General features: G+C 45.7%; 1 protein-coding gene across 1 annotated transcript in view; it reads right to left on the bottom strand.

Moving 5' to 3' along the window:
• FNTB (farnesyltransferase, CAAX box, subunit beta) overlaps positions 1 to 22,513 on the bottom strand; it is a 68,219-nt gene that overhangs the window by 26,900 nt on the left and 18,806 nt on the right. Inside the window, exons 3-6 of the mRNA XM_025919033.2 lie at positions 13,418 to 13,490; positions 11,048 to 11,139; positions 2,241 to 2,387; positions 2,056 to 2,139 (exon numbers count right to left, since the gene is read on the bottom strand). Coding sequence (XP_025774818.1) covers positions 2,056 to 2,139; positions 2,241 to 2,387; positions 11,048 to 11,139; positions 13,418 to 13,490 — 396 coding nt within the window. The remainder of the gene's footprint in view (positions 1 to 2,055; positions 2,140 to 2,240; positions 2,388 to 11,047; positions 11,140 to 13,417; positions 13,491 to 22,513) is intronic.

A 22,513-nucleotide genomic window follows, 5' to 3' on the forward strand; every position in this document is an offset into this window, starting at 1 on the left:
AATAGATTTTTGCTCAAACTCTTACATTTAAAAAAAATATGCTTCAGTTTGTGTTTACAACAGATATTGGGATATTATGATATAATAAGAAACATACACAGTAAAACCTTGGATTGCGAGTAACTTCTTCTGCGAGTGTTCCCGCAAGACGAGCAAACATGTCTACTAAATTTTAACTTGATAAACGAGGGATGTCTTGCAATACAAGTAGTACGTGACGCCAGATGTCACAGGATCACAACTGAGCCAATGGTTCTTGAAATTCGCTTTGACATACAAATGCTTTGGATTACAAGCATGTTTCTGGAATGAATTATGCTCTCAAACCAAGGTTTTACTATACTGGTTTTCTCCCAGATTCCTGGAACAAAGCTCCTAAAACCCTTGGAATTTCCTGAGTGACAGGGGTGATAGGAGAGTCTTCAGTTATTCATAATAACTGCATCTGGGTGGCTCAGTTGGCTGAGCATCTGACTTTGGCTCAGGTCATGACCTCACGGTTTGTGGGTTCGAGCCCCGCGTCGGGCTCTGTGCCTGGTCAAGCACACCTGAGTTATGCTAATGAGGTGATTCCTGGAGGATGGACTGCATGCCAAAGTAACTGACCACATCATCAGAGGGTTGGAACTTTCAGCATCATCGCCCCCGACGAGAGGGGCTGCAGATTGAGTTAATCACCAATGGCCAATGATTTCATCAATCATGTCTACACAATGAAACTCCCATAAAAACCGTAAATGCAGGTATTTGGGGAAGCTTCCAGGTTGGTGAATGCATCCATGTACCTGCCAGGAGGGTGGCATACCCCAGCCTCACGGGTACAGAAGTTCCTGCGCTTTGGACCCTTCTCGACCTTGCCCTATATACCTCTTCAACTGGCTGTTCGTTTGTATCCTCTATAATATCCTTTGTAATAAACCAGTAAGTAAAGTGCTTCCTTGCATACTGTGAGCCATCCTAGCAAATTATTGAACCTGAAGAGGGGGTCATGGGAACCTCTGATTTGCAGCTAAGTCAGACAGAAGTGTGGGTAACCTGGGGACACACTACTTGTGACTGGCATTTGAAGTGGGGGTGATATTGTGGGACTGAGCCCTTAACCTGTGGAATTTGAGTTAAATCTAGTTAGTTCATGTTAGAATTATTTAACATGAGGGAAAAAGCACCTGTTTGGTGTTGGAAGTGTTGTAAGAAACAGTTTTTCCAGTGAAGAACTTATTTTAGGTTCAAATAGACACATTACATGTTTTTTTCTCCCCCTTTACTTTCGAACCAATGGTTAACCCAGAAAATTAATCAACTTGTGTAGAAGCTAAACACATTTACAAATAAGGCAATAAGATGGCTTTGCTATAGAAAGCTCAAAAACACATATTTCTCTAAGGATTTGGTATAAAACCTCAGTGATCCACCGCCTTTGAGAAATGACTCAGTGAATTTCATATATGCTTCACCAATCTCCCACCAGATGAGTGAGCTTCTTGTGGGGTATGTTGGACAATTCTAGAGTAAAATAATAATTTTGGGCCAAGTGGTTCCAATCAGTTACTGAAACTCTGTTTCGCTGCACTCTACTGGCCCCCCAAAATTTTTGCACCTCCCAAAGCAATTCTCATTCAGGTGATAAACATTCTCCCGAGTTCATCAAATTCATTCAGAAAATATTTACTAAGTTCCTACTGGGCTTCCTTCTCCCTTCCTATCCCAGAGAGGTGAAAGATTGTATTACACTATACCGTTATTATATATTATGTATGGTATGTCATTTTATACCAACCAAATATGTTTTTGATTTTTAAAATAAAAGCATTTGATTTTGTTCCTGTCTTGCTTATATTCTGACACTTACATAAAAGAGGTCAAGTGACAGTGACACCTGAGGACATCTGTGTCATGTTTGCAATGATTATGAGCTGTGTCACTGACACGCCATTCTACGTCATTCTGTGAGACAAAGCAGCAGCTTTTCCATGTTGTTCCTTGGGTTTGGCATCTCTAATGACAGAGAAGATCTAGAATCTACTGACACAGTGGCCTGAGGAAAACCCCACTCACCTCACATCCACCTCACCTCCAACGTGCATGAGAAAAGAGCCATCAGGTTGCTTCAACGAGTACAAATACTGAAGAAGCTTCTCTCTGAGACACAAATAGGGGAGAGGGAGGAGACAGCAATGGTCAGTGCAGCAGCAGCAGGCGGGGACCCTTTGGGGGTCCGGCACTGCTGGCTTTGGCTGTACCTGTTAATGACGTCATAGGCTTCCTCGGTGCCAATGATGCATAGTGCATTGACTGCTGCATACGTGGGTGCAAGGTGTGGGTACTGGCCAGGGCCCCCTCCAAAGCCACCTTCTGGACTTTGACACAGCTCCAGGAACTGACACACGCTAGGTATACAGCCAAAGGGAAAAACAAAGTCAGAGAACATTCATTTCAAAACACCAGACTCCACCAGAGTCTATGCCTTTTCCAATGTCCCCCCCTTCCCTCAAAAGGGAAAAAAAAACCTCTCCTCCCACTTCCTGAACACATATTGAATATAATTAACCTTTGAAAAGGGCCTCTCTGCCCTATTTTGAATGCCCATCTTTCTGAGTTTTGTGTTTAAGCACCTGTCTAACCATAAAGCAAGGGATGTAAGTCAAGCAGAAACAAATAGACTTTCATGGGATTGGGATTAAGTCTCATACTTCTTGACCAAATTCTTCCCATACTTTTCACTCAGTTTACCACCCTGGATCTGTGGAACCAGCCCCTTCTCCTTGCCTTTGGGGTCTCCCCCAGGCTTTGAATTTTGCCCAAACTATGGTGGTGCCCAACTACTTCTTTCTATGCTAACCATTCTGGTCTAGAGACACCACCAAGGCTTACCCAGAATATTTAAAGAGATGTCTTCTCACTCCCATTGCCCCTAAGCCCCAGGGGCTTCTGACTTTTCTTCCTACCGCCACCAAGAAACCAGCTTTTCATGGATTCTGCCCCCACGGTTAGGAGAGCGAAACAGAAGTGGGCTTCTGTCACGCTCATGCCAAATGTGGCAAACTGCGGCACTGCTGACTCATATGGTAAAAATGCATCCTGGCCTGTAGGCTTTTGGGGAATTTTTCACACTAATCTACAGAAGCTCCAGTTTCCTCACTGAGGGAAACTGTTTATTGAGGGTTTGCTTCCAAGCATGGCATCAGGTTGCCCAGAAGTTACATTTTTGCCTTAGGTCAAACCAAGGGAGCCCCTATTTATCCGAGGTCCTCTGAAGTTCACCAGGAAGGGGTGCCCCAGGAAAGCCCTGGTCATCACGCTCTCTCCCCACAGCTCAGCTGGGCTCACTGGCTTCCTGTTAGGACAAGCCTCCATTTAAGAGAACACGTTGGAAATCTGTGCCCTAGTGCTCAGGCAGCCTTCTTTTCTTGGACTCCGTCATCTTATTCTTTCTCATCTACTGCAGTCAGAGGGGCCAAACAGAGTCTAGTGAATCTCCACTAGGACACAAGTTTACTATTGCTTTTCCACATCATATCTGATTACTTGATTTCAGACCTTCCATTATCTGGCAGCGACGGCAATAAAAAATGCTGCTGACTCGCTGCTGGGGTCCTGAAGCTTTCCCGGGTCTCAAAAACAATACTCATTCCCTTGTACCTGCACCTGCAATTTTACTACAGGAAACACAAGGACTGAAGCTGAAGTTGATCATCAGAGAAGAAAGACAGTTCTGTGGCCTATTTGCAACAGCAATTAATTTTCATGGAGAAAATTAATTTGTCCCTAACATATTTTCCAAACCTTCATCAATTCATATCCTGTTTCCTGGAAACAAATAGCTAATGAACTCATGTCCTGACAAAGGCCAGCTGCGCTAGCGTGCAGAAAGTTCTCTGTATCACAAAAACAAAAGGTTTTAGTTGATATAAAACTTAAGAGCACATTTAAAAAAATGAAAAGGATAAGAGTCACCTAGTTACCCATTCTCTTTCCCAGTTCCTAAGATAGAATCCTGCCAAATGCAACATCCCAGACCCTGTAGCCTAAGGTCTGATGAACTGGGATCTGAATGTACCAGACACCTTTAAATCATTCCTCGATGCCAACCTTCCTCAGCTGATATGTGGCATCTGACTGGCCGTGGGGCTACGCTGGGGAGCAGGGCTGGGCTTTTCTGGACTCTGAGACGCTTCCATATTACAGAACATTCTGCTCCAGAGGCTTTCCAACTAACACCTTAAGGAACTGGCAAACTGACCATGAAGCTGCCAGCTGTCATTAGCAGAGTTCTCAGCAACTCTGAAAACCAAAATGTGAATGAGACTTCTACTATCAAAAGGGGAAGGAAAAACTTATCTTAGAGACCAGAAATTCACCAACTAGTAAAAAAAAAAAAAAAAAAAAAAAAAAAAAAAAAAAAATTCACAAGCAGGAGACATGGTGCAAACACGAAGAGCAGTCAACTTTGTAAAGAGCATGCGTTATGCAGTATTTTGTCACACGACTAAAAGATCTAGCAGATCTGTGTTCTTTCAAGTCAGCAAGGCATTTTGTTCTAGCAAAGCGGGAAACTATCTTTTATATTAGGGATTTCCAAACCCAAAATGTGTGCATCACAAACATGGGAGAGCTAATAGAGAAAAGAGAGGCCCAGGCTTCTTGAAGCAGGAACAAGCCTGGGCCTCTGTATTTTCACCAAATTCCCAGATGACATGTGTACACACAAAGTTTGAGAACCACAAGTCTTGGCTGAGCAATTAGAATCACTTGGGGGATGTTTTTTAAAACCCAATGCCCAGGTCACACCCAATACCAATGAAATCAGGATCACTGAGGGTGAGACCCAAGTGGCCACAGGTTTTTTTTTAATTCCCATGTGACTCCAATGTACAGCCAAGTATCAGTGCCTCTCAAACTTGAGTGCACATGGAAATCACCTGAGAAGCTGCTGAACTGCAGTTCTGGCTCAGAAGGGCTGGATGGGCTAGAAAGTCAGTACTTTCAGCAAGCCCCAGTTGATGGCAATGCCACTGGTGTGAGGAATCACATTTTTGGTAGCAATGTGAAAGATCTGTGCTGTCCAATAGGTAGTGACGAGCCACGTGAGGCTATTTAAATTTTAAATTTAATTACGTTTAAGAACTGATTTAATGTTTAGCTCCTCAGTCATACAAGCCACATTGCAACTGTTCAATAGCTACACGTCCCTAGTGGCTACCACAGAATAGAGGACATTTCCATTGTTGTGGAAAGTTCTCCTGAACGCCAACACTCTATCATTCAACTATTAAAAAGTATGTAAAACCTGTAAGAAGATCAAGTTCAAAGCAAGAGTATCAATGATTTACTTCTAAGGAGTTACTCGGACTTTCAGGTGATGGCTGAAGATTATGGGCATTGCTGTCACCAACTTGAATGAAGTACTCAAAACGTGTACAGAGAACAAGCAAAGTAATACAAAAGGAGCAGAGAAACACCGCCAAGGTGAGAATTAAAGTCCGGAATAATAGAAGACAAATCAGAAGCACATAAGAATACAACAAATGAAACAAGTACAAGCAATAAATAACATACTCAGGGATGGCAGGAGTGGGGAGGAGTACAGCATATCAATATACAACGGGAAAGGACTAGGAATACAGGAGAAAGAGGACCAGAGATTAGGACCCATGAGTTGTGGACAAAAACGACAACACTTAAGAGCCTCATAAACGCAGCGCTGGTCACAACTGTATTTGGCTCAAACCCCCATTTTCCAACTAAAAGGAGGTTCAGGTTAGAATTATAAAAACACAGGTGCCTCGGTGGTTCAGTTGGTTAAGCGTCCGACTCTTGATTTTGGCTCAGGTTCATGATCTCACGGTTCGTGAGTTTGAGCCTGCATCAGGCTCTGCACGGTCAGCGCTCAGCCTGCTGGCATCCTCTCTCTCCCTCTCTCTGCCCCTCCCCCACTTGCTTGCATGTGCTCTCTCTCAAAATAAATAAATAAACTTAAAAAAATAATAACTGTTGGGGCGCCTGGGTGGCGCAGTCGGTTAAGCGTCCGACTTCAGCCAGGTCACGATCTCGCGGTCCGTGAGTTCGAGCCCCGCGTCAGGCTCTGGGCTGATGGCTCGGAGCCTGGAGCCTGTTTCCGATTCTGTGTCTCCCTCTCTCTCTGCCCCTCCCCTGTTCATGCTCTGTCTCTCTGTGTCCCAAAAATAAATAAAAAACGTTGAAAAAAAAATTAAAAAAAAAAAATAATAACTGTAAAAATGGCCAAATATTAAAAGGCTTAATATTACAGGCAACCACCACCATGAGGAAGCTACCCAGCAAAATACCTCAGGTATACAGGAGCGCCTGGGTGACTCAGTTGGTTGAGCATCTGACTTCGGCTTAGGTCATGATCTCAAGTCTTGTGGGTTCAAGCCCCACATCGGGCTCTCCGCTGACAGCTCAGAGCCTGGAGCCCGCTTTGAATTCTGAGTCTGCCCCTCCCCCACTCACACTGTGTGTATCACTCTCTCTCTCAAAAATAAATACTAAAAAAATTTTTTTTAAGTTTAAAAAAATACCTCAGGTATACAAAGGGTACGTACGCAAACTTTCTGGTAGAGAAACAAACACTGAAGCTAGTTTGCAGCAGCAGAATTTAGAGAAGATTTAAGAAAACCTTCAGCACCACAGTAAGTTACCATGGACAGACTGAAGGCCGAGAACAAGTTAGAAAGATCACAGCTTTGGGAAAGGAATGGTCATCCTTGAGCAGGACGGCCTGCGGAGAGATGCCAATAGAAGATGGATGCATGGACATCCAGCTTCCTCTAGTACTAAGGCTTTTGAATTTCATACCATAAAACAACTCCAGCTTAGTACGAGGGAGAGAAGAGCTCCTTCCCTAGCAGAGCACAGCAGTGAGCAGGTGGAAATGACAGGCTCCTCACCGATTCCAGGAGGCGGGAGCTGCCCATGGAGTCTGACACATTGTCTGACTCCATCAAGCACAGTCATCCTCTGGAAGCTGCTGTTCTGGAGGTAAGGTCAAGTCTAAAGTTGGTCATTGTAGAGCAGAGTTTCTCCACCTTGGCACTCTGATATTTTGGACTGTGTGGTTGTTCGTTGTGGGAACTGTGCTGTGGAGGAAATCTGGGAGCACCCCTGCCCTCCTCTACCTACTCGACACCAGGAGCACCTGGCCAAAAAAAGCCCAGAACGCAGAGGACGAGGTAAGGTATCTTCACAGAAAGGTAAGGCAACAAATTACATTTAAAAATTAAAAGGAAAAATATTTGAAGAGCTATTCAGGGGATCAGCTACGAATAACTTTTTGAAGGGGAAATAGCAAAACAGTGACACACGAAAATTTAAACTAATGAACATTTGGAAAAACTTTATAAGCAGAAAAGTCTTAAAACAATGAAGTTAAAGACAATTTTTAGATCTTACAGAAGCTAGAAAACTAACTTCAACAATGCAGCGGTCTCCCTGTGATTTCACTTTACTCTGTGTGTTATGTTACGGTACTTTTCAATAACGAAGCATGGGATTCTCATTAAAGGATGCTTCCTTCCTTCCGTTAAAATCATTAACAAATGTACTTAGTTTGGTACCAAAATATCAATTTATTTCAGGTAAACATACATATCAATTTGTGCATACAACCTCTTAGAGAGGCAAGCTACGTTCCTACCTATGAATATGTGGTTTTTGAAAGATCTGAGACCAGCAGTAAAAACCTGGTCTTGCTGGCTTCTCTTAACAGTCACAGTAGCTGAGAAAGTGATTTTGTCCACTAGAGGGAACTCAGCTTGCCATCTTGTTCCCTAAACAGAAGCGCAAAGGTGAACGAAATAGGAGAGAGAAATGTGTGTGTATGTGCGTGTCACCTGCACTAAGTGGCAGAGTGGGGAAAGAAAAGGGCAGGAAAATAATAAAACTCCAGAGCTAAACTCTGCACCTTAATAGTTATATGAAGAAGAAGGGGACAGAAAGCTGACCATATTTTCAAAGCATTTCCTTTCTCTGTGCAAAATACATCCGATATCAGAGAGTCTTTTAAAAATCCCAGCATTTTAACAGAAATCATTAGGATTTCTCCTATCTTACTAAAAATAGTTCATTTCCTTATAGGTCAGAGCTACTAGGCTCTGTTCATAACAGATATTATCTGGACCTAGACTGAACTGTCTGCTAGGCATGAAACAAAATACATTGTTGTTGGAAAGCCTAAGTAATTCTTTAAAAGTCTGTTAAATCAGAAGAACCACACATAAAGATTTTAAGGCAGCTGTGAAAGCAGAAATTCTTAAGTCATTCACTACCAACTGGTTCGTGAAATTAGAACAAAGTAGCTTTTTAGTTTTAAAACATTCTTTTAAGTACGAAAACAATAAATAAAGTTTTAGAACATGGAAATAGGCTTAGGAAAAAAAACAAAAGAAAATTCACCTTTAACTTCACCATCTAGAAATAACTATTGCCAAGTGTGTATATACCTTTCTGGTTTTCTCTATGCATATAACTAGCCATATATACATATACGCATACATATATATGGCTGGTTATATATTATATACATGTATTATATATATTATATATTTTATATATTATATATATTTATATATTATATGTTTTTATATATTTATATATTATATGTATATTATATTTTTATTATTGTATATTTATGTATATATATATATATATATATATTTTTTTTTTTTTTTTAAGAAAAAGAGTGCATTAATGGGGGATCGGGACAGAGGAAGAGAGGGAAAAGAGAGGGAGAGAGAGAGGGACAGAGACAGAAAGAGAATCTTAAGCAGGTTCCTCACTCAGCACAGAGCCTGACTGGAGCTCCATCCCACGACCCTAGGATCATGACCTGAGGTGAAATCAACAATTGGATGCTCAACCGACTGAGTGACCCAGGCGCCCCTAACCAGCTATATTTTTAATCTACAGAAGTTGAATCTTTTTAACTATCTATTTTCACTTAATTCATGGGTATCTTTCTATGTAAATACATGCATTTTTATATACAAATATATACTTCATATGCATTTGGTTTTTATTAAAGTAAAATCGGTAAACAACATTGTGTTAGTTTATGTGTACAACAAAGCAATTCAGTATTTGTACATACTGTGAAATGACCACTATAATAAGTACAATTAACATCGTCAAGTTTTTAAAAAAATTTTTTTTTCAACGTTTTTATTTATTTTTGGGACAGAGAGAGACAGAGCATGAACGGGGGAGGGGCAGAGAGAGAGGGAGACACAGAATCGGAAACAGGCTCCAGGCTCCGAGCCACCAGCCCAGAGCCCGACGCGGGGCTCGAACTCACGGACCGCGAGATCGTGACCTGGCTGAAGTCGGACGCTTAACCGACTGCGCCACCCAGGCGCCCCAACATCGTCAAGTTTTTAAATGGCTGCACAGTATTTCACTGTATGTATTGTACCATATTTTACTTAAACTTCATATACACTTTAACACATCCCTACTGTTGATGTTTAGGTTGTCGCTAGTTGTTCACTGTGAAAAGCCCTTTCAAGGGGGCCCTCTCTTCCTACCTGATGTTGCCACGGGAGCTGCTCTGACACTTATTTCCTCAGCAAAGTCTCACCTATCAAACACTAGGTATACAACCTAGAAAGAAACTCAAAATCGATGCTGACCCCAGTTTGACCTGAGTGCTTCCTCTTCAGCAACTACGTCCTCCTCGGGGGCCCACCTATACTTCCCTCTTCCAGAATCTTCCATCGCTTTTTTTCTTCTCTCGTGTACGACTCTCGCATTTCCCCTAGTGTGCATCCTGATTGTGTATGTGTGGGGGAGAAATTTTCTAAACAATCCACAACCCCCAACTGGTATTTCAAAAACACATGGGCCTTTATTTTGACAATTAAATTCCTGTTATTGCAGAAACTGTGTCCAATTCTACTTCCAGAGCCAGAAGCACCCAGGCTTGCAGCAGCCGCATGATGAGGACAATGCATATTTTTCCTCTCTCTGAGAAAGCTCCGTACATATCACAGGGGTTAATGGTCTAATTCTTCATTATCTTCCCTATCCATAGTCATCACAAGACACCCTGCCCAGGAAGGCAAGAATGAGAGGTTATTGTTAAGGCAGAACGAATGAGACAATGTGTGGTTCTGTTCTTCTGACCTGACAGTGTGACCCCAGGCAGGGGCAGGGGGACCAGAGGAGGGGGGCCTGGACTAGCCTGCACACACCCTTGCACGGCTGTCACTGGTGCTGTGGAAAAACGGACCTGGCTCACGGGCCTTTCTTCCCAGACTCCTCTCCTTCAGGAGCAACAGGGGAGCAGGTGAACTCAAGATGCCTCCAAGGGAACATGCTTATTCTCAGTGAGACCTGGAGCATTAGATTCCATTCCTGGCTGCCCTTTCCCACCCCAGGTATCCCTAAAGTTTCTTCTTTAAAGTATAAATTGTGATGAGCTTCTAGGGATGAGGTGCCACACTCATTCCCAGAACACCATCTGCACCAGCAGTTTGGGAAGAATCTTAGTTGCTTAGATCTCTACTCATAAATCAGAAGTTTGAGAATATTCTGAGTCAAGGCATTTGGGCACCAAGGGTGTAACCCATCTAGGACATCAAGAGCTACACTATCCCCCAGGCACTGGTGAAGGGGGATGTCTATGGAGGTGTTTATGAAAGGCAAAGGCATTTTTGCTTATTGGCTTGGCACATGCTTCCTCACAGAAGCTATTCAAATGCATACTGTACTTTCTAGCAAAATCACGTCTCTCAGAATTGATGATGAGGAATTTTCTCCAAGACCAGAGCAAGAGCCAAAAGAAAAGGCCACAGAAGAAACCAGAATCCTTTTCTTGGGAGTTCAAAGTCTTGTTCTACCCACGAGCTCACAATAGGCTTCTAGAGTGGAGGAGTTTCAGGAAGTTACTGGGGTCAAGAGGAGGGCAAGGATTTCTTTGTAGCATGATGTGTTTTTCATTCAAAATCAATAAAACAGAAACAAAACACAAGGAACCCCCCAACTCAAAACAGAATTTCAGAGAACAGCCCAGCTTCCCTGACGCCAGACTCACTCTGTGGCCACCATCTGGGGGATGGGTTCATCTAGTAGCTCCAAGCTGTGCAGAATCCAGTAGCAGAGCCATGGGCGGCTGGCATCCAGACACTGTGAAAGGCACAGGGGAGAAAACACACCCCTTGTTCAGAATCATTCCAAGATGCTGCTGACAAGGCAACATCTGTCTCACCCCAGCAGCTTAGAAAGGGGGAGGAAGGCACCCTATGAACAATAAATGAATGAAGGACACTTTGCTTTGTGGCCCCAGCCAGCAGCTGAAATGAACACATGTGCAGAAAGGACAATGGGACAAAGAAGTTTACCTTGCCCCCACTGGGTCCTTCCCTGATAGGCACCTAAGGAAGGCTGAGCAGAGGAGTGCCCACATGCTGGGAAGTTAAGTGATGCTGTCTTCTCAGTGCAGACCCAAGTCGATATATACTCTCAGAAAGGGATTTCCTGGGATTAACTCACTCACTGATTCAACAAATATTTAGCATGTCCTTGTGTGGGCCAAGCATTGCATTAGATACTGCGGGCAAAATAATGAATAAAATTCAGTTTCTACTGTTGAGGTTCTTCGGATATAGAATGTGTGTGTTTATCTGCAGAGGAAGAGGGCTCTGGACAGATGCATTTAAGCACAAGTTACCTTATCGCTTTACGGAACAAGATGGCACATATCACATGTATACATATACCTGAATAACGGTATATGCTGTAATGGGCAGAAGCAGAGTCCTGAGGGAGCACATGAAGAGCCTAATTCTGCCTGGGGGGTTGGGAAAGGCTTCCCAAGGTCATATGTGAACAGCTTTGGATCCTGATTCAACCCACAAACCTGTACTGAGCATTCAAGGCTAGGCAGGCAGGTAGTATTATTATTCCAGTTTTCCAGATTAGAAGTTATATAAATAAGGTCCAGAGAGATGAACTTTTTCCAGATTACAAAGACATCAAATGTCAAAGCTGAGACAGGAAGTCAGGTTTTTGGGACTCCCACACCAGTGCTCTTTCCAGTGGCCCAAGCTGCCCCCCTCATAAATGTGCTGACCATTCTGGCTGTGGTGAGGCCGCCACCTGGGGAGCAAGTGGTGTGGTTCTGGCCTGTCTGGGTTGCAGTCCCAGCTCTTCCGCTTACAGTTATGTGCTTTTGAGCAATGACTTAATCTTCCTAGGCCTGTTTCCTTATCTGTAAGAAATACTCACCTACCTCACCTAGTAGCTGTGAGGATTAAATGAGATAAGGCATGGTAAGCTTTCAGCCCTCTGTTCAACTGTTCTCTGGTACGGTATTAACTGTATCAGGGCTGACTGCACCCTAACTACAGAAGACTCACAGCAAAGATTGAAAATGTTGAGCCAAGGCCAGGTCTAGCCCGGGGACCTGTTCTGCTTGTTCCCTGTAGCGTGTTGTTTTTTTCATTAGAATTAGTTGCAACATTTAAGCATTGGGAGATTCACACAGAAATCTGGCTTCATTTGAAAAAAGCGAGAGAGAGAGAGAGAGAGAAAGAGAGAGAGAGAAATCTGGCAAGCCTGGGTCTGCGTTCCTGGATAGCAGCACCTGGCAGCAACAGAGGAAAAGCACAGGGCCTTTGGTTTGCCTCAGTCTCCCTCCCACCCGCCCACTTCTCATATTTATGCCACCTGCTTGGGTCTACCGGCATTTCAGTTGGACAATCCCTGCTGCAAATAATCAAATGTAGACCCCCAAATAAAAAGCAAATGAAAAGCAAGGCTGCTGTGTGTAAAGTAAGGCAGAAAGACTGGGGCCCTCCTGTTGACATTTGTCCTCTGCCTGCCACCTTCCCAACACCCTCCCCCCCCACCTCCTCCACCACCACTGCCCTCCCCTGAGGCTCCTCGGTAGAACCCTCTGAGGAATGGGATTTAAAATGCACTCTAAGCGTGGGCATTTTTATAGTGCTAAACTGTGTTAGTCCTCGCTGGGATTTATATGCTGATCCTTTGGCCAGTATAGGAATTAGATCGGCTTATAGGGCAAAGGATTAGCGATGGACTGGTAACTGCCTTTCAGCTAGCTGGCAAGGGGCATCCAGCAGAAAGCACGAGAACCCCTCACTGTGATCTAACGGTGCAAGAAAGCGCCACCCCATCTAGGGTGCTCTGTCCTTGGGTTGGGGGTGGTGGGGGGGTGGGGAGGAGAAGACTGGAAGAGACCTGGTTCTGCGCTTTCAGAAGTGGGAGTCCCAGCTCTGTGGCCCAGGCTCCCCACTCCCCATGAACCTGCTTCCTGCCACAGCCACGTGGTACAAAGAGTGACTCTACAGGAGGCCAGGCCAATGGGTGTTTTACATTCCAACAGAAAAAAGGAGGACCGTCTGGCTGACCATCTGACAGAGCTCGTGGGCAGTATACTTACCTCATAGGCGTCGGTCAGCTGTCGAAGGCCTCTTTTCAGGTAATGGAAGTGCTTCTCCCTCTGCAAAATAAGCCTGGAAAGACATGGAGCTTGAAAACCTCCACCCCGCTACAGAACACGTGTGCACACACATAAACTCCCAGCTTTGGGACAATCCCCCACCCCCCTACCACCAACAAGTATGTAACCAGCATCCCCTTCAGCTCCCAAGGGCAGCCAAACCAGAGAGAGGCAGCCAGCACCTGAATGCCCCTAACACATCTGAAAACGTGCTGGCAAATGTTCTGGGTGGGTTCCTCTCCTTCATGGTAGGTGACTCTGGGCTAAGTGAAAAGCCACAGTAAATACACAGGCCAGGCGATGACAAACCGTCCAGAAAGCTCCTGCAGGGTTTCACTGTGAACACACATCTTGTGGCTCCCCACCCTGTAAGCAATTCCAATCTGAGCCTCACCACTTTCCTGACTTGGTTAGCCTCTGTCATTTCAGTCATTTCTTCTGGGGTCACTTCTCCGAGGTGGGTCGTTTATACCCTGCCTGCCCCTCAGCTGTGCGTCTGTTATTCCCTCCCTGAAATTCCACCTCCTGCGTGCTGACCCACTGCCCTGGACAGGGGATCATAATCGTATTCTGCAGCCAGCCGCTCTCCTTGGCACTGACGTCAGCAACACTGGCCTGTAAGGTGGAATGTGCCTCCTGTGGCCACCTGCAAGAGCAGGGCAAAGGACAGGGGCTGAAGGGGGCCACACTTCTCGCTTGGTCTCACAGAAGAGGCCTGTGTGATTACAGAAGGAATGAAAAAAGAACAGAACGGCAAGACATCCCCTGTGCTTACTGATAACACAAATTAAAAAAGAACCGTTCTGTTTTCTAGGTGATCCATTCCAAAATTGTTTGGGGCACCCGGGTGGCTCAGTCAGTTAGGCTTCTGACTCTTGATTCGGCTCAGGTCATGATCTCACGGTTCGTGGGCTCAAACCCCAAGTCGGGCTCTGCACTGACAGTGCGGAGTCTACTTGGGATGCTCTCTCTCTCTCTCTCTCTCTCTCTCCCTCACTCTCTGCCCCTCCCCCATTCACATACATGCATGCTCTCTCTCAAATAAACTTTAATGAGTTTTTTTTTGTTTTGGTTTTGTTTTTTGAGAGAGAGACAGACAGACAGAGCCTGAGTGGGGGACAGGCAGAGAGAGAAGGAGACACAGAATCTGAAGCAGGCTCCAGGCTCTGAGCTGTCAGCACAGAGCCCGATGCGGGGCTTGAACTCATGAACTGTGAGATCATGACCTGAGCTGAAGTTGGACGCTCAACCGAGACATCCAGATGCCCCTCTCAAATAAACTTAAAAAAATAAAATAAAATAAAATAAAATAAAATAAAATAAAATAAAATAAAATAAAACAAAAATTGTTTATTGAACTCCCACCGTACCATGCTCAGAGTAAAGCCATTAATGTAGTCTTCACCTCAGAAAGTCTCTCAGTTCAGTACTGGAAATGACTTAGACATTTAGACACAAGTGGCTACGATATAAAAAACAAATGGGTAGATTTCATGAAGGAAACAGATAAAATACTACCAAGGCTCTAAAGCCAGGGGCTGGGGGCATCTCATTAAGAAAGGAACGATCAGGAAAGGTCGTGTGGAAGAAGAGGAGTATAAGGCAGGTGGCCACGGTAGGGGGAAAAAATGTTTACTGGTAGAGAGGGTGAGGAGATAGTAGCCAGAAGGAAAAGAAACGAACAGGTTCAGACGAGTGCTGTCCAAAAGAACTTTGTCAGCGATGATGGGAACGGTATCTGTGCTGTCCAACAGGCAGCCACCAGCCACAAGCGGTTACTGGGCGCATGAAGTGTGCCAGTGTGACTGAGGAGATGAATTTCAAATTTTGTTGCATTTTAGTTAATTTAAGTTTAAATAACTGCGGGAGGCAAATGGCCACTGTATGGTGGAGCACAGGTATAAAGTGTGCAAGAGGTGTGGGGGAATCTGGTCTGAATATTAGGAATAAAGGACAAATGGCCAAAAAGGCAATGCAAGCCCTTTTATAGGGGTCTGGGATACCAGCTAAGGAATTTCTACTCAATTTTAGTAGGCAAAGGTAGACCCTGGAGGTTTTCTTCTTCTTCTTTTTTTTTTTTTTTCCACTTCAACAGTGTTTATTTTTTTATCGAAGCATAGTTGGCACACAATGTTAACATCAGTTTCAAGTGCATAACCTAGTGATTCAACAAGTTTATGCATTATGCTGTGCTCACCACAAGTGAAGCTACCATCTATCACCAATATCTCTGTCTGACTAATTTCACTTAGCATAATACCTTCTAGGTCCATCCATGTTGTTGCAAATGGCAAGATCCCATTCTTCTTTTATGGCTGAGTAATATTCCATTATGTATATATACCACATCTTTATCTATTCATCTATTGATGGACACTCAGGGTTGCTTCCATATCTTGGCTATTATAAATTTTTTAAATGTTTATTTATTGGGGGGGGCGCAAAAGTGGGGGAGGGACAGAGAGAAAGGGAGACACAGAATCTGAAGCAGGCTCCAGACTCTGAGCTGTCAGCACAGAGCCTGACGCGGGGCTTGAACTCACGAACCGCAAGATCATGACCTGAGCCAAAGTCGGACGCTCAATCGACTGAGCCACCCAGGTGCCCCCGTATCTTGGCTATTATAAATAATGCTGCAATAAGCACAGGGATGCATATATCTTTTCAAATTAGTTTTTTTTGCTTTCTTTGGGTAAATACCCAGTAGCGGAATTACTGGATCATATGGTATTTCTTATTTTAAATGTTGAACAACCTCCATACTGTCTTCCACAGTGGCTGCATCAGTTTGCATTCCCACCAACAGTGCAGTAGGGTTCTTTTCCCACTACATCCTCACCAATGCTTGTTATTTCTTGTCTTTTTCATTCTAGCCATGTATAAGGTGAAGTCCTGAAGGCTTTGAGCTGAGAAAAAAAAATGAAAAAAACTAAGCTTTTAGAAAAATTATCTGGCAGCAGTAGGCATTCAACATGTATTTACAAAGTAGACTGAGTGAAAGCACTAAGCGTGGAGAGAGATGAGGTGGGAACACTGGGTAAGGCGGGTGCCAAGAATCTACCAGAGTAGAAGTCCTTAGAGCACTCGGGGCTTAACACCATGGTGACCCACGGGCAGGTGGGCTGTATGGCACGGGAAGTCTATGTGGGTGAGGACGTCAGTCGCACTGTTGGAAACACATGTGAGACTCAGGAGAAGGCTCCAAGTGACACAGACAGACTAGGAGTCATTTACCTGCATGCAGGTGACAGGTGAGGCTGCAGGAGTAGAGGACAAAGCAGAGAGAAAAATCTGTATGCTGAACTGGGGGAGGACCCATCCTTAAGGGCTCAGAGGCTGAGGAGCCAGAGGAGAGAATTAAAGAACGCTGCATATGTGGGAGGAGGACAAAGGCAATGTTGTGTCCCAGGTGAAACAGGAGGAGGGACGTCCATGGAGGTATTTAACAGTCGCAGAGGACGCGGCAAGACTGAGGAAAAAGAGGACAAACGATAAAGTGGCTGGTGACCTTAGGAGAGTTCAGGGAGCAGGGAGAGCAGATTCCAGATCACAAAGAAGAAGAGAAGGACAGGCTCACTTTCTCTTTCAAGGAGCTCCAAGGGTCAGGACTCAGGGAGTGCCCACTCTGTGCGGGCCGAGCATCCTGAACGGATCAGTGGACACTGACCCTGCTCCCCAGAGCTACAGCCCTGTGTCCAGAGGTGGACACAGATGAGCCACTGGCAGCTGGGGCCCCATCCGACAAACAGAAAGCCTGATGGGCTCTGGCAGCACACAGGAAGGCACAGAGGATCAGAACTAACTTCCCAAAGGACACAGCACTATGTCAAGAAACGAAGGAGACCCGGGACATGAGTTAGCCAGCCAAAAAGAAGATGATGGGGCAGGCGCTTCAGGAAGGGAACAATGTGGCACGTTTGTGTAGGGTCAGTTCAGCGGGAGCAGAGGTACAAGGTAGTGAGCCATGAGCAATCAGACGGGAGAGGTACAGAGGCGTCAGACCACGCAGGACTTATAATGCGTGGGGAGTTTGACTTTAAACCGAAGAGCAAATGGGAGTCACTCTGCTTCAAGCATCAGATGGCTCTTGAAAAGTCCATGCTAAGTAAAAGAAGCTGTCACAGAAAGACCACATATTGTATCATTCTGTTTATACGAAATGTCCAGAAGAGGCAAATCCACAGCTGAAGTGGTTGCCAGGGGCTGGCGGGGAACAGAGGGATGGGAGGGAGATAGCTAAGGGGGACAGAATTTCTCTGCGCGGTGATGAAAATGTTCTAAATTAACCGTGGTGATGGCTGCACAACTCTGTCAATAGACTAAAAACCACTGAATTGTACACTTTAAATGGGTGAATTATATGATATCTGATATCTGAATTGTATCTTAAAGCTGTTACAAAAAAATAAAAGGCAAGTAAAAAAAAAATTCTTTTTTTTTTTAAAGTTTAGTTATTTTGAGAGAGAGAGAAAGAGAAAGTGCAAGTGGGGAAGGGGTAGAGAGAGAGAGAAGCCCAAGCAGGCTTCTGTCAGCATGGTACCCGACGTGGGCCTCAAACTCACGAACTTCGAGATCATGACCTGAGCCACCCAGGTGCCCCCCAAGTAAAAAAATTCTAAGGCAGTGGCTGAAGTATTTTAGGCATGGGAAAGACATGGTCAGATCTGCATTTTCTAGATGGCAGGAGTGGCAGCAGGCTGAATGGGCTGGGGTGGGGTAAGACTAGTGACAGGAAACCAAACCCACAATCTAAGTGTGTCTGTGGTGGGGGGGGGGGGGGGGGAGAAAGACAACAGAGTGGCAGCCTGATGGGGCACTGGGGGGAAGGCAAGTGGTTCAGCCACAGAAGAGGTAAAAAATGCTTGAGAGCGAAGATGCTGAAGATGCAAGAGCCCAGAGAAAATCCACCAGCAAAGACCCCCAATGAAGAGGGAGGAGGGTTGGGGTGGAGAGTTCCGGGTTCCTTCTCCAGGCTTCCTGTTTCTGTTTTCCCAGGAAGAGGAGGGATTTGCTTAGGTGCGCAGTCTAGGAGAGTCTGGCAATAAGGAAGGATGCTCCATTCTCACAGACAGATATAATGAGAGTGTGAAATTAGACAAATACAGGACTTGGAAGTGGGGGAGGGGGGAGGAAACTCATGCGGGACAACCTGGAGTTCTCAGGAGTCAGGGGCAGGAGCAGGGGAGAGTTGTGGCTTGGCCACTGGGGGAACGTGTTAGGAAACGTACAAGAGGTGAGAATAAGAGGAGCGCGCGGAGGTAGTGAGGGCCTCACTGGAGCGGGTGGTACCACTTCTGGTGAAGCCACACGGCAGGCGCCGTCACAGCACTTTGCTCCTTGGAAATCTCAACGGGACCCTTCAGCAGAAGCAGGGAGACGGATGCCATGGGAAGGACCAGGAGGGTGGGACGAGAAGGAATGGAACGAGACCAGGGAACTGGTGAAACAGCTCACAGTCATGCTGGCCCAGGCTGTGAGGCTGGGGGGGTTGGCAGGATGGAGTGCAGACGAGGAGAACCGCGAGGGTCCACGGGGCCATCCGTGAGGGCGGGCTGAGAAACCCCAAGCCAGGTGGGGGCAAATACAGAAAGTGGAGGCAGATCGCCCAATTTCTAACTCGGAAAGGACTGACTCACAGTGGGGTTTTCTACAGGTCAGCCCTCTTCTGTTGAAGAAACAGTCACGGGAATTTGAATACGCCAAATCCCTTGAGATGCTAAGCCACAGAGCGAGGGGAGAAGGGAAAGCCCAAGAGATCACCAGCCACCTCATTCAGAAATGGGAGGCCAGAGAGCATTAAAGGTCTCCTGTAAAGAAGGTTCTGTGATCCTGAGCACAGTGCGGGGGAAAGGGACCAGGTGAGAAAGGGATGCATGTACTGCGATTCCCCGGTCAGTAGGCCTCCCCACTCCGATCCGTGTAACTCCGAGGAGAGCTCACACCTGGCTTCAGCACCTGTGCCCAGCACAGCGCAGGCTCTCAACATCTGTTTGTCAAATGAACAGAAGAAAGAATAAAGGCACCGTAAGGACACTTTCCGATGGACCTAATGAGACTGTTCTCCCTGGATATATGTCCCTTCAACTGAAAAGAATGATAAACCTCCAGGGGAGTTCAGGTTCACTCAGAGACAGCAAGGAGAGGGGCGGCTAGACTGGCTCAGCGGTCAGCTCTCGCTCATGCTCACACCCACCGTGCTGAGGAGACCCCGCCGGCCAAAGCTGACCTTCATGGTGGGACTGAGGATTCTGAGAGAGCCCAACTAGGCACCTAAGCGCGCACCTAAGTAAATCCCTCCTCTTCCTGGGAAAACGGCAACAGGAAGCCTGGAGAAGAAACTCTTTTCCTTGTCTTCTCAGCACTCCTCACTTGACAAGCAAGGGGCCTTTCAGTCACTACAAAGCGAAAGACCTCAAGGGCAAATGCTTCCCTGCTGAGTCTGACTGACTCTTCAGGATCCTGCCTCTGGACACTTGGAACCTCACATGCCCAGAAACACCTAATTGAAGGGAGTCTCACTCACCTTTTATGCAGCACTGGGTTGGCCTCTGTGGGCAGGTTCCCCCACAGCGCCCTCCTAGCTGACCCTCACTCACAGCCAGGCCCTAGCAGCCCTACCAGGAGGGAACTGGTAAGTTCCTCTGGCTTGTTTTATCTGAAGACCAGCCACACGCAGGAAAAGAGGAATTCTATGCGGAAAGCATTTCCACCAGGGAAACTATTCTCTTTCATTTTCGTCCACTTAATCATAAATACACACACAGAGGCATGCACCCACATACATGCTAATGCTGATACGTATAGATTACTCCAAAATCTTGCAAAAGGTTTCTTTGTTGGGGCGCCTGGGTGGCTCAGTCAGTTAAGCATCCGACTTCAGCTCAGGTCATGATCTCATGGTTCGTGGGTTCAGGCCCCACATCGGGCTCTGTGCTGACAGCTCAGAGCCTGGAGCCTGCACCAGATTCGGTCTCTCCCTCTCTCTCTCTCTCTGCCCCTCCCCTGCCTGCGCGCTCACTCACCCTCTCTCTCTCTCTCTCTCAAAAATAAACATTTGAAGGAAAAAAAAAAAAAGGTTTCTTGGTTTATATAGAACTTCAAGGGCCACAATGCTAATTGACTGAATTTCAACTTCTCTGAGGCTTATGATTGTTTTATTTTTTTTTTTAATTTTTTTTTCAACGTTTATTTATTTTTGGGACAGAGAGAGACAGAGCATGAACGGGGGAGGGGCAGAGAGAGAGGGAGACACAGAATCTGAAACAGGCTCCAGGCTCTGAGCCATCAGCCCAGAGCCCGACGCGGGGCTCGAACTCACAGAGTGCGAGATCGTGACCTGGCTGAAGTCGGACGCTTAACCGACTGCGCCACCCAGGCGCCCCGGCTTATGATTGTTTTAAATTAAAGGGTCATATATCCAACTTCTTTTGGCCAGCCACAAATTGTATAAGAGCCTTACTGTTTTGCACTCAACTGTGTCCCCCAAAATTCATATGTTGAATCCCTAACCCCTAGTATGATTGTATTTGGAGACACAGTCTTTAAAGAGGTATTTAAGGGGGCACCTGGGTGGCTCAGTCAGTTAAGCATCTGACTCCTGGTTTCAGTTCAGGTCACGATCTCATGGCTTCGTGGGTTCAATGCCCGCACCAGGCTCTGCACTGACAGCATGGAGCCTGCTTGGGATTCTCTCTCTCTCTCCCTCTCTCTCTGCCCCTCCCCCACTTGTGCAGTCTCTGTCTCTCTCAAAATAAATAAACAAACTTAAAAAAAAAAACAAGAACTATTTAAGGTTAAATGAGGTCTGGTGACCTTATAAGAAGAGGAAGAGACACGAGGGAGGAGCATACACAGGAAAGGCCACGTGAGCACAAAATGAGGAGGCGGCCACCTACAAGCCAAGGAGACAGACCTCAGGAGAAACCACCCCTGCTGGCACCTTGATCTTGGACCTCCAGCCTCTAAGACAGTGAGAAAATAAATTTCTGTTGTTTAAGCCACCCAGTCTGCGGCATTTCATTATAGCAGCCCTAACAAACTAATACCCTTGCCATACCTTTATTCTCAATTCACCTCTTCCAAAAATCTTTTGTGTGTAACGAGTTAAAACAGAAAAGCCAGGGCTCCTTCCCTTTCCTTCCTGAATAAGTCAGCCCTAAACCCGTGCAATTAGGTGAAGCAGAACAACACAGGCTCTGTGCAGGAGTGGGGCGGCGGGGCAGGGAATCCAAGTGGATGAGAGGGCCACCTGTGTGGCTGTGCAGAGGGGGACAGGAGATGGGGACACACAAGAGAAATGATCAAGTAAGTAAACATGCTAAAGATATTGGGAGTCCAGTTCCGCTGTCCAAAAAGGAACTTAGAAATATATGTAATTGTATATTGTAAATACAACATAATTTCTTACTATGGCTTGAATCCCATTGGGTTTCAAGACCCTTCGTGATGTGCCTCTACCTACTTCTCTCCAACCTCAACTCATGCCCTCACCAAGCTCCAGTCCCACTGCCTTCTTTGTGTCCTTTTCTTTGCAGTCTCGGGACTCCAGCTAACGCTGTTCCCTCTGCCTGGAACACTCCAACCACCTCCCAAACTGACCAACTCCTACTCTCCCTCTGGGTCTCATCCTGAGAACCACTTTCTTTGAGAGGCCTTCTGCTATAGACTGAATGTTCGTGACCCTTCAAAATTCAGGTGGAGATCCTAATCCCCAGTGTGATGGTATTAGGAAGCGGCATCTCTGGGAGGTGATTAGGTCATAGGAGTGGAGCCTCATGAAGTGATTAGTGACCCTATAAAAGAGGCTCCAGAGAACTCCCTCACCCCTTCCCCACGTGAGCACACAGTAAAAAGATGGTCATCTATAACCAGGGAGTGGGCCCTCATCAGACATCAAATCTGCTGCTGCTTTGATCTTGGGCTTCCCAGCCCTAAAAATAAATGTTTGTTGTTTAAACCACTCAGTCTATGGTAAATTGTTGTAGCAGATGGAATAGACTCAGACACATTCTCTAACTTCCCAACCTAAAATACATC

This window comes from Puma concolor, chromosome B3, assembly GCF_028749965.1.
Source record: "Puma concolor isolate L17-30 chromosome B3, mPumCon1.1.hap2, whole genome shotgun sequence".
Classification (NCBI taxonomy): Eukaryota; Metazoa; Chordata; class Mammalia; order Carnivora; family Felidae; genus Puma; species Puma concolor.